Genomic DNA, 13,198 nt, shown 5'->3' with positions numbered 1-13,198 from the left:
TGGAGGACAAGGAATAATTAGCTTGTAGGTAGCATTCTGGTCGCCTATAGTCTTCAGACACCTGGCTTCTTAGCCTTGCGTTGTCATGGTCTGTGTGCTCTGTAGCAAGTCACTTAAGCTCTCTGAAGTTGCACTTTTCTCCTCCATAGAACGGTGTCATGATGCTCCCTACGCTACAAAACAGCTGTGGAGCTAGTTCATGAACCTTAAGTATCTTTGCATAGGAAACATGTGCACGCGGTGACAAAGACACCCTTACACTTCAAATGCTAGCATGACACTTACGTTTGAACGTTCAGATCCGTGCAAGCAAGTGTCATATAATTCAATGTACAAGCTGGGATAGTTTTAAGAGTCAGAGTTATTAATAAATCCACTCAGTCAACAGGCATAGACTAGGGCAGTTCTGGACAGACATAGGGTCACCTTATATACAGCTGAAGTTGAATTAGCAAAAATGAGAGACCTCATGATAACATAACTCACATGAGGTTTGGTGCCAAAGACAAAACACTATTTTGGGGAAAAAAAATAATTTTTTTCCAGCAAGATAACTGAACCTTGGCAAACAGATGGACTTCTTGAACTTGGTGAAACCTTTGTAATGATGCAAAATTCTGTGTGCATGTGCATTTTTCTAGAAAGGGGCCCTGTTTCTATCATATTTTCAAAGGTGTGCAAAATCTCAAAGAATCAGTAACTTTTTTAAAACATCTTTTCTTATTGTTTCTTATCACAACATATTTTTGGGGGTTTGAGGATTCTCCAAAGTCATGTGGTAACAAAATCTTAAAAGGTACCAAAATTTCAATACTTCTTGTCAGTCTCCTGCCAGAGATACCAATTCTAGACAGTGAAAACTCCAGACATTAAAAGAGAAAATCTGCCTCCCTCTCCTGAATTACACGCTTTACTAATTCATTGCATAAGGATACTTTTTAAGTGTCACTATTTCAAAACCACTCCATTTCAGTATCTACCACATAAAATCATAGTTTCCTTTAAAGGTTTCCTCTTACCAATTTATTCCTCAGTGAATAACGTGGAAATGATACGAGGTACTAAGATTATATGTGACATTAATGCCAAGCAAAATGCTGCCTAAAGCATGTTTTATATAACTGCAAATAAAAATGCTAAAAAAACACCTGCTGAATCTTGCATTTTAACCTCCTCCACTTAAAAGCCAGAGTCCTCATTATAATCCTGAGCTTCTAAAGGGATGAAAAGGCTGACCTTCCAGTTGATTCCACCAGCTCTCCTCCCAGTGAAATAGCCCCCTGTATGAAGGGCCTGTATATGAGATAAACTTGGAAGGAGGGGATGGGCAGGAGAGAAAAGTATCAGGCGACTGGTTTCAAGTTCAAGTTCTTTATATATGGCCTGAAACTGTGGTCAGCTCTCCACGGTAAGCAACACACAAGGTTTACTTTCTTTCTTAATGTGAATGCTGCCAGAATACACATGTACTTTTACTTTCTTAGGAGAAAATGTGTCATTTGATTTCCTTCCAGTTTATGTCCTCGTGCCAACAACTAAAATGCTTAAAGAACCCAAATGAATTACTACCCAGAAACGGTGGTCAAAGTTCCAAAATGTGATCAATAAAATTGCTCATCTACTCACAAATTAATCTTCAGCCAGTAAAATTACACATTTTCGAGGTTATGAGCACACCTGCACTGTTAAGCATTTATTTCACTTGTTTTAGCTATCTTCAGAAGTAGATAAATATTTATAAAAGCAAGCCTTCTATTTTTACTCACACACAGTTTTCTTCTTGCGGCAAAACCTGGTTAATTCTCTCACAGCTCAAAAGCATCCTGCAGGCAGGGTCTGCCTCCTAGACAGGTCTGCAGCTCTGATCACCAGCCTCATGTCCCGCAAGTTGTAGCTGTTTCACTAACATTTGCTGAGTTGCATTTAATTAATTCAAATCCTTCTGAGGCTGAATTTATGATGGGGACAATTTCCAATCTTCACTCATACCATTCATAAAAAAATTTGCAAAGCAAATTAATAGACCAAATAAGGAGCTATTTAGGTTCCTAAGTAGAATATTTTTCCAGAACTTCAGAAGCAGTATCTGTATCCGATTCATGCCTTCACAATAAACTACAATGTCACCCAAGAATGCGATCCGCTCAGATTTAGTTCAGTACGTGTATCTGCAAAGAGTGTCATGTCTCGCTTATTTACTCTCATTTTGCTGAAATTAGTCCAGATCAATGATGTTTGACTACATTTTGTGATCTCTGTCGAGTAACCACTTATAACCTCCTCTTAACTTTCCATTTTCTTTTGTTTGTATCATCAGCCTGTGAAACTGGAGAGCGCTGCCAAACATAAAGCAGGGAAGTGTGAGATTTGCTTAAAATATGAGTCACAGTATATTTGGGGATTTGGGTTTCTCTCTTTTTTTTCCTCAAGCTATCAGCAGATCAAATCCTTCTTCCCTGTCAAGCCTTCCTCTGTGCAGAAGATCTGAAATTCACTACAATAGGTCTAGGTAGCGGGGTGGGGGGGGGTAACGAGATCAGAGAGGAGTACTGTTAGGATCTGCTGCAGGATTTCCCTTTCATGTCAGAGCCACTCCGGCTGAGATGCCCCAGCAAGGACATGGCTCGGCAAGACATATTTAAATGTGAAGGTTATTCCTTCCATGAATCACCAAGTCTACATACGTATTTTTACAGCAAGGTAACATGCCATGTGGCCTCGGTTAGTGAAAATGTTTCCTGTTTGTGGAAGGCCAGGCGATCGAATAAAACTACGTGAATCTGCATGACCCTACCAGGCAGCTGAGGAGACACAGACTATTATGCACAGGTGTGCGCACACACACACACACACACACACACACACACACACACAGGTCAACCGCTCCCCCCTGAAGCAACTCGTAAAATCTGGTCTAAATTCTTTGCTTGTCAATTCTTCCACTGAAGGGACAGGAAAGGACTCAGAAATCGTCTTTAGCTAATTCAGCATCCAACATGGCCCCCTTGTCCCCCGCTTTTCCTACAGACTGAAGGGCTCAGCAGAATGTGTGAGGCTGGTTTTGATACTGTCCTTTGCCAAGAAAAACAAAGCTCTCTGTGTCATACTCTTCTGGTGGCTAAAAACCTTGTAACAGGCAAGAAGGGGAAAACGCCTTCCAAAGGAAATCCCCTAAAACTTGACTTCATATATTTAGCCCTAAAGGAACTTCATTCATCTTGCCCTTTGCTTATCTAAACAGGCCTTATATAATTAAAAAAGTAAATAGAAAATAAGTCTGGTCCAAAAAAATACAACTCAACACTGAAGAGCAGTTTATTAGACCATTTTTGTGTGTGCTTTTTAAAATGATCTCCAACCAAAACACTACTATATGTAAAATTTTGTGCCCCCCCCAACAATAATATATTGTTATTTTCCCAATGCATTCGAGATCTGATAAATTCAAGAGGAGTCATAGTATTTTTAAGGCTCTGAGAGCTCTGAGGGGGAGGCCGAAAGAATGGACAGTCATTTGAATCACTGAGTGACAGGCTGGGCTAGCTCCCTGTATACATTAATAAATTAGAATTTTAATTGTGTCTCTGTCTGCAGGAGATGCCCCAGTACTTTAATATGTACCAACAATTGGCTATGTTCTGGAATCTGCAATGTGGCCTCCACTGCTGACCTCTGAAACACAATTCCCAGTCTGACTACGGAAACTGTTCAGTTTGATCCTTTCAACTTATTTGAATCCTGACAAATAAGCTCACAGCTGAAAGGTCAACACAGTCATATTTCATCCTCCAGAGCTGTTCTTAAGACATCGGCACAACAAAGCACTGCTTATAGCACCTGACATGGGACCTCAGTGGCACTGGACCTCATTAAAAATGTCCCCGGCATGCATACTCACGAAAAGGCATATGGGTTGGCGGTGGTTCTCCAAACCACTGCTTTTAGAAGTGTTAGGAATCAATGCACACTATGATTCAACTGTGCCAAGAAAGTGTCTCTGTATCATGCTGAATGTGCCCTAGACAGTGACAATTTACAGGCAGATGTAGAAGAACTAGAACGTGTGGTCCAAGGTCAGTTTGATCTTTGTAGGATAATTTAGGGACTGGTACCCTGGTTCTCTCTGATCTGAAAAAAGTCAACCCAAGCTAGATTCTGGGTTGACCTTGTGGTCATCTTAATCAGCATCAAGTTATACCCACCAGCTTCCACTTATAAGTTCTTTTCTAGAATGTTCAGTGTGGGAAACTCAATATTGTTTCCCATTTAGGGGGGTGCCCACTCTTAGCTCTGAAAGTAGTGATGAGCTGCCTGGTATTTGCAAGTGCCTTCCCTGTCCTGCTTGTGAGCACAGATACACGGAATTAAGTTTCTTTGAAATGTCTATGACCATTTTCTGCTTCAAGTCAAAGATTGAAAGTAGATATTTGTGAACTCACGCCTTCCAGTCTGCTAACTCCTGCCTTTAAAGTTTCTGAAATGAGAAGCTGCTAGTCTTTACATACAGACTGCTTGCTGATTTTTATTAATAATTTAGAAATATCTGAGAAACACCCACTGAAGAATAGAGGATGTATTACACTCATTACTAGGTGTATTGAAAATACTCTATCTTCCTCAAGCCAAGTAAGTTCTTGACAATATTAACATTTTAGACTGACTAGTTTTCTCTTGAGGGAGGCTGTCCTGTACACTGCAGGAGGTTTAGCAGTATTCTCAGCCTCTCTCTACTAGATGCCAGAAGCACCCATTCCCCCCAAGATGTGAGAGCCAAAAATGTCTCTAGACACTGCCCACTGTCCTTTGAGGGGTAAAAGCACTCCAGTTGAAAACCACTGCATTGAAGTAACGTGTGTGTGTGTCCCAATTCTAGACAGATCATGAGAGAATGAGTGACATATGTGAGTACTAGGAAATTTTCCCCATTGGTAAGCCACACAGCCTAACAAGCCACCCATGCCAACAACTCCTCAGCCATCGATTAAATTGTCTCATTAGATTTTCTTACTCCCAACAATAAAACTGTTGGTTGAACAGACATTTTTCTTCCCAAAGTGTCATGCGCTACTGTTAAACAAACAAAAAGAAAATGCACTTCTCCTTTGCAGAAGATTTCCTTACATGATTTGCAATTCTCAACACAATCCACTTCTGAATGGTTTATCAGCTATCCCAAAGTGTATAACATCAACTTAAAAAAAAAAATAAGACTTGTTACTTACCTGAAGGGCTGGCTGCTTGTCATTCCTCTTGGGAGACTTTAACCCACTAACTTGCTGCTGCTGTTGCTGCTGGAGAAGAAGTTGTCTTGCCACTTGAAGCGCCTGGAAGGAAAAATAAAAGGAAAACATTCATCTTACTACATAGGTTCAGAGGCTCCTTCACAAAAAAGGATTCCAGGAAGGACACATGAGGATGAGATCTTGACTTTTCCATTTCCAGGCAAATAAAACAGCAAATCAAATTGCCCATCAGTCTAAATTGGAAAATTTTCCAGAATTTGGATACATTTTCTTGGAGTTTGCCAATTTCGTTCGCAATTCCTCGGGCATAGCAATCCATCTACGCAGACAATGGATTAATACCATAAATCTGACATGCAATGTAGAGTATTAATGCTTGGGACGTGGAGGAAAGAGGGCAGAGAGAGGCCACAAAGAAGCAGGGCAAAGTCAGGAATTTCAGAGACACTAAAGGGCTCTTTTCAAAGGTACCTTCATCCTTCTCCAATTCTTGAGGGAGCTTGAGAACTCAAGTTGAAAGTAACACTTTCACCTCATCTGAGTCCAGATAAAAAGGAAAAGCTAAGTAAGTGGTGGACCACCTGGCAGATAAAGATATTTGTGAAGGAAGATCAAAACGAGGTGACCTTGATGGACTATGTAAGAAAAAACTTGGTCTGACCTCTAGGTCAGCTCAAAAGGTACCTTATACACCTGTGAACAAAACTGTGCTGAAAACAAATGCGTCTTTTGAGTGTATACCATGGGCTAGTTTTTACTTAAAGGGAGAAACTGGGGAGGTGCTAGCAATTAGAGCTAATGCTAGAGGGAAAAAAGGAGGTTCCTCCAAAGGGCAGAATACATGACTGAGCAATCTTTCCTCAAGTTCAAATAAAGGGACTTCTCTGGTGGTCCAGTGATTAAGACTCCATGCGTGCACCGCAAGGGGCGTGGGTTAGATCCCTGCACAAGGAACTAAGATCCCACATGCTGTGTGGCCAGAAATGAAAAAAAAAAAAATAAGAGATACTATTAAAAAAAAAAAAGCTCAAATAAAAAAATAAAAATATGTCACCAATAAACCTTTGTGAGGTCATTCACTGACAAAGGATTTATTAGGAATAACATCTAGCTCCACCTTTCCAAAGAGGACAGCAGGGCTGGCAACAGAAACCAGAAGTTTGCAGACCTTTCGCTAGAAAATCACATGGCAAGTTAGGCTATCCGAATCAATTTAGCTGAGAGCCAAGAAGGTGCACACGGAGATGATGTCGAGAAGGTCTGTTAAATGATGCACTTGGAGTTTAGAGACAGGACAAGATTCACTGGGGAGCACATCAATAATTGTTTCTACACGACAATTATTTGTGCCTGGAAGATTCAAACAAAGATGTGGTCCACGTATCAAAAAGATCTGACACTATAATCTTAGAAAGAGTGAAAAATGGGCTTATGATGGTAGTGTATTTTTCAAAGAGGAACAGATGTCATTTACGTAAGAAAACAGTGTTTACAGTTCCAAGAAAAGTTAAGAGAGACACAGGGTGCAGTGGGGGAAGGCAAGGTGGTGTGGGAGTTCCCATGCAGTCAACTCAGGGGAAGGGCAATGCAAGTGGTCGGACTATATGTTCATGAAAAGATTACTAAAAATGTTTAATCAGCAAGAGGACTACTTCTCCTCAAAGGACAATCTCATTACACTGAGCTTATGACTGTAGTGTGGTCACAAGAAACATTTTTAAGATGCTACGGAAGGTTGTACAGTGCCTTTGTGTCTAAGAGGTGCAAAGGGAGGCAATGAAATGAAGCACAGATAAATCAATGGGTGACAAAGAAAAGATTCTGGGAAAGATGGACCCCTCCTGTCCCAGCTCCCTGCTGCACCCACCCTTACTGTCCCTTCAGCAGCCTTCCGTCTAGTGAACTCACCACGACCAGCCCTTCGGATGGAGTGGACAGGCTACTGCGTCTGGGAAGGGAGAGACATGTTCGAGAAAGACTGCCTGCGAGAGCCTCGGGAAGAGAGGCTGTCTGAGAGGGGCATCTGGAAGCCAAGACGCCTGGGAGAGTTGCCTGAGACTCCAGCCTGCTGTCTCTGAGGAGGATTCACCATCACTGGACTCCGGGTTTCCTTGTCTCCTTGGAGACGCTCAGTACATGCGTAGGTGTACAAGTGGGCAGAGTGAAGATTTCATTTATATCATATAAGAAAAATAGTCCCCACTGCAAGGTGCCTGCAGGAGCAAGAACCCCTCCTCCTACTATGTATGTCCCCTTAGTTATTTCACATGAAGGTTTTACTGCTTTTTAATGTAGGAAGGGGAAGTGTTATATATTTTAATTGCTACCGTCAGAGTTCCCAGGGTAAGCAAAGAAGGGTCTGGCTACTAGTTGGAAAGGCAGACAGAAGGTGTGGAGATGAATGTGAAAAGAATGTGTGGAGAAAGATATGGTGGGGAAGAGAAAGGTAAGGTCCATCTAAGACCAAAAGGGATCAAGCCAAGAAAATCAGAGTAATGGCAACTCCAGAGCCACAAATATTTGTTAAAATAATTTACCATGTTTCATCAAATACTTGGAGAGCAGGAATTTGATTTTCAAATACTCAATTCTCAGAGAATCTATACAATAAGCTTCTCATTTAAGCAAAAGGCATACTATTAAGTGTCCTTAAAAAAAGTTGATACACACAAAGAAACTATTCTGATATGAGCATGTTCTCATAAATGCACTTCAACAAGAGAAAGCATAGGACTCAAAGTTAAATTTTCAACAAATGTTTACTGAGCTGGCTCTATACATCTCAAAATTAGCTACTGGAATCCTTGCAATTTTCCTGCTGGGAAGAAGGGAAAAGTCATTTATGTGTAGAACATAGTTTTCAGACCTAACATGGGATATATTGAATTACATAGTCACGTTAAGAGTGCCAGCCTTTTCACAGCATTTCAGACAAAAGCCCCAGCAAAGAAGAGAATTAAAGATAGAAGCACAGGAACAGAAAAGACTGAGGATCTTGTATGAACATGAAAGAAATTTTAGTCAAACTACTGAAGAAATAACAAATGATGAAAATGTGTAATGCATGCATTCATGCTAAGTCACTTCAGTCGTATTTGACTCTGTGACCCTATGGACTTTAGCCTGCCAGGCTCCTCTGTCCATGGGATTCTCCTGGCAACAATACTGGAGTGGGTTGCTGTGCCCTCCTCCAGGGGGTCTTCCCAACCCAGAACGAACTCGCGTTTCTTATGTCTCCTGTACTGCCAGGTGGGTTCTTTACCACTGGCACCATTGGGAAGATACCCTGGAGAAGGAAATGGCAATCCACTCCAGTATTCTTGCCTGTAAGATCCTATGGACAGAGGAAACTGGTAGGCCACAGTCCATGGGGGTCACAAAAGACTCAGACATGACTCTGCAACTAAACAGCAGATTTTGTCCTCAAAATGAACACAAACAGGGAAAACAACTTCAAATATTGGGATAGAGAGACAACGCTAGTAAAAGGAATTATTTATCTTGATATGAACTGTTATGAATTATCCCATAATAATTCCCTGGCCTCCTCATCAGTATGAGAACAAAGGTGGGGCAAAGCACTAATACTCCACACCCTTCAAAAAAGTCAACTGAGGTCTCAGCCAGAATGTGAAAGCCTAATTTATTAGAATTTATAAAGTGCAATGAAATCAATCATTAAAGGGTATTTGCTTTTCGGATTCCCATGATATTTAAATCACTGTAATCTGGATTTTAAATCACCAAAAAGAAGAAAAATAAATCCTTTGTGTATGAGACTATGTATTTGACATTATCATCATTATCATACAAATCCCCAGTATCTACCATGTGTACAGAGTCTAAGATGCTTACTGTCAAAGTCACTGTCAGAAAAACATGGGAATGACAGGTCGAATCCCATTTGGGAACTGCATCGGAGACCTGGATGCAATCTGTTCCCCACACATGCTGACTTGATAGTGAATTTTACCTGTTTCATGCACCAAAATCATGAAAAGGAGATTCATGTCTTTCATCTCAGATTCTACTGCCTGAACCTCAGAGATGTGTCCCAACACAGCTAAGAAATGAGGATGGATTTTTTTATATTTTTATAATAGCATCTCAGTCGTGACTGAAGAAAGGTCTCTTTAAGACATATTGTTTCAAGATACAAGTAGATTCTTTGGGCTTCCAAATAAAGATACACATAGCTACTGTGTGTGTGTGAGAGAGAGAATATGAATAAATAAGAACTTGTAAAACACTGGTTTCAGCTGTGACTCAAGTTGCAGGCCAACTGTTGGCGTAAGTAACTTAAAAGGTCCCATACAATCTCTGGAGACCTTTTTCTCTCGGTGGCAGTTTCCTGGGCTGGGTTAAGTCAACACTTGCTTTAGAACAGATGTGACAATCGCCTGGCCTTGGATAACGTGGTGCTGTACTTGAAGGCCAGGCCTGTGGGTTACAGTAAAGATACAGGTTGAAGATGTCAGCATGGAGGCAACTGATAAAGCCAGCCACTTACAGCCCAGCTGCACACAATTCTATTTATCATTCTTCAAAAGCTAAAATCAATCGCCCTGCGAGCTAACAGGAACAGAAGACATACACTGCCTCCCTCTCTTGTTTGGTTGTCGTTGAGGCCTCAGTCTCTTGGAGGCACCTTGTGGTAGGCACGCCGGGGACCACAGCCTACGCTGGGCACAGAGACTCAGGGGGACTGGGGCTGGGTTGTAGTTTGGTAGCATGCTAGTCAGTTTCACCCTAACTGGGGACCTGGACAATTTTGATGCATTTTTCATTCTTTTGGTTCCAGATGACTTCATTCTCATCACTGCCTCCCATTCCTAGTAAATAAGTGCCATCTGTTATTTACAAATTACATTTTACATAAGCACGTTTGCCACTTTTGAGGTATTTACATCTCGAGTTCATAGCAGGTGCTTATATTTGGGGGTGAGGCATCCTATGAGGTACACTATGTTTAGCATGTTGATCAAAGTAGCCGACATTCAAAAAAGATGTTTATCATATTTCAAGAAACACCAATGTGTTTACCTAAAATATGGTTTGAGTAAACGTGTGCATATACATAAAAGCAAGCCAGTAGAAGAAAATAATTTTTTTTTTTTTAATGTAACACACTTGATCATGAGGCTTGAGATCAGTACTGACACATGGAAGTCTTAAAAAAATATGAAGCACTGTGGCATTTTAGGTCAGTTCAGTTCAGTTCAGTCGCACAGTCCTGTCCGACTCTTTATGACCCCATGAACTGCAGCACGCCAGGCCTCACTGTCCATCATTATTTCCAGGAGTTCACGCAAACTCACGTCCATCAAGTCGGTGATGCCATCCAGCCATCTCATCCTCTGTCATCCCCTTCTCCTCCTGCCCCCAATCCCTCCCAGCATCAGGGTCTTTTCCAATGAGTCAACTCTTCGCACGAGGTGGCCAAAGTACTGGAGTTTCAGCTTTAGCATCAGTCCTTCCAAAGAACACCCAGGACTGATCTCCTTTAGGATGGACTGGTTGGATCTCCTTGCAGTCCAACGGACTCTCAAGAGTCTTCTCCAACACCACAGTTCAAAAGCATCAATTCTTCAGCACTCAGCCTTCTTCACAGTCCAACTCTCACATCCATACATGACCACTGGAAAAACCATAGCCTTGACTAGACGGACCTTTGTTGGCAAAGTAATGTCTCTGCTTTTGAATATGCTATCTAGGTTGGTCATAACTTTCCTTCCAAGGAGTAAGCGTCTTTTAATTTTGTGGCTGCATTTTAGGTCACGGGTCAGCAAATTTTAGTCCGGGGACCAAATCCAACCCATTATCTGTTTTTGTTCAGCCCATGAGATAAGAATGGTTTTTACTTATTTAAACAGTTGGGAGAATAACAACAAAAAAATTTTTTTTGACGTGAAAATAACATGGAATGTAAGTTTCAGTGTCCACAAATAAAGTTTTATTGGAACACAGTCACATTCATCTACTTCCGTATTACCTATAGCTGCTTTTAGGCCACAAAAGAGAGTTACGTACTTGTGACAGAGACTATTAATGCCTACAGTATTTCCTGCCTGGCCCTTTACAGGATAAGTTTGCCAACTTGTCATAGGCTGCTATCTGTAATCCAAGATTCTCAGAAGATTCTATGGGACACAATTTTATATAAACAGAGCTTTCAATCAGTTGGCCAGAATAATTTTAGAATTGAGCTAAGATTCAAGGATGTTACTAATTAGCTATTCTTAAAAGCTCAAACACATTTTTTTTATTTTCTGAGGAAGAACTGGGACAGGAAAACAGAATGTATCCACGTGCTCCTCTATCTGAAATTGTTTCAAACTACTTGCGAACAGTGAACAAGTGTTTCTTCTTCCTACAGGTCATTTGTAGCTGTTCAGAGTGGATCTCATTCTAGTATGAGGCTCTCGGCACTCAGCACAAAGACAGCACATGCCCTACTGGCCAGTGGAGAAGGGCTGGTGGCTTCCTGCATGCCTGAGAAGCTGTCCCATTTCCAGCTTCAAAGGCTGGTCTGAGTCAGCCACCCTTCCTCTAGTTTCTTTTCCTAGATTCTCCCCACCCCTCAAGATCAAACTTGTTTCTCAGACAATTCCACAGGCTAATCAACAGTCATTGCACAGATTGGGTAGGAAGAAAATCCAGCAATAAAAAGTCATATGGGAAGTTTAGTAGGAAAGAAGTCATGTTCTCTCCTCTATTTTTCAACCTCTATAGACAACTCAAGTCCTCTAGAAAGCTTTTTCGCCTAATCTGCTATTTTGGTCCAACTCCAGCAACTAATGACCATATTAACAGGAATACTCATCATGGAACCCAGTTTGAAGATCGCTTTGTAGTATTACCCAGAAATGAGTGTGCAGGGAAACTCCATCACCCCCTTGCTCTGGACATGGTAAGCATCCAGCACATGATGAAAAGCAGGTCTGTTAGGTTACTTTAAGAAAAGAAATGACAGTGGCTGACAGAACTAGAAGCATTTGCACAGAGCAAACATTCCAAGGCAGTGAGTTTTCCAAAAAAATGCAAAAAAAAAAAAAATTAAAAAAAATATATATAGTCAAGAAACAACAGTTAGAACCTTACATGGAACAACTGACTGGTTCAAAATTGGGAAAGAAGTATGACAAGGCTGTATATTGTCACCTGTTTATTTTACTTATATGAAGAATACATTATGGAAATGCCAGGCTGGATGAATCACAAGTTGGAATCCAGACTGCCAGGAGAAATAGCAACAACCTTATACATGAAGATGACACCACTATAATGGCAGAAAATGAAGAGGAACTAAAGAGCCTCTTGATAAAGGTGAAATGGGAGAGTGAAAAAGCTGGCTTAAAACTCAACATTCAGAAAACTAAGATCATGGCCTCCAGTCCCATCACTTCATGGCAATTAGAAGGGGAGAAAGTGAAAGCTGTGACAGATTTTATTTTCTTGGATTCCAATCACTGTGAATGGTGACTGTAGCCATGAAATTAAAAGACGCTTGCTCCTTGGAAGGACAGTTTTGACAAACCTAGACAGCATATTAAAAAGCAAAGACATCACTTTGCCAACAAAGGTCTGAATAGTCACAGATATAGTTTTTCCAATAATCATGTATGGATGTGAGAGTTAGACCATAAAGAAGGCTGAACGGCAAAGAATTGATGCTTTCAAACTGTGGTGCTGAAGAACACCCTTGAGAATCCCTTGAACCTCACGGGAGATTAAACGAGTCAATCCTAAAGGAAATCAACCCTGAATATTCATTGGAAGGACTGATGCTGAAGTTAAAGCTCCAATACTTTGGCCATCTGATGCAGAGTCCTCCTCACACTGGAAAAGACCCTGATGATGAAGGAAGAGGAGAAAAGGATGGCAGAAGATGAGATGGCTAGATAGCATCACTGACTGAATGGACATGAATTTGAGCAGGAGATAGTGAACAACAG

The 13,198-nt window shown here is 41.0% G+C and overlaps 1 protein-coding gene across 28 annotated transcripts in view; it reads right to left on the bottom strand.

Moving 5' to 3' along the window:
• Positions 1 to 13,198, bottom strand: part of FOXP1 (forkhead box P1) — a 627,940-nt gene that overhangs the window by 147,276 nt on the left and 467,466 nt on the right. For all 28 annotated transcript variants that reach the window (XM_059879649.1, XM_059879647.1, XM_059879650.1 and 25 more), the window contains one exon: positions 5,223 to 5,324. In XM_059879649.1, the coding sequence (XP_059735632.1) occupies positions 5,223 to 5,324 (102 nt within the window). The remainder of the gene's footprint in view (positions 1 to 5,222; positions 5,325 to 13,198) is intronic.

Source organism: Bos taurus, chromosome 22 (genome assembly GCF_002263795.3).
Source record: "Bos taurus isolate L1 Dominette 01449 registration number 42190680 breed Hereford chromosome 22, ARS-UCD2.0, whole genome shotgun sequence".
In the NCBI taxonomy this organism is placed as follows: Eukaryota; Metazoa; Chordata; class Mammalia; order Artiodactyla; family Bovidae; genus Bos; species Bos taurus.
The sequence above is the reverse complement of the archived record's forward strand: the minus strand, read 5'-3'. Positions and strand labels throughout refer to the sequence as shown.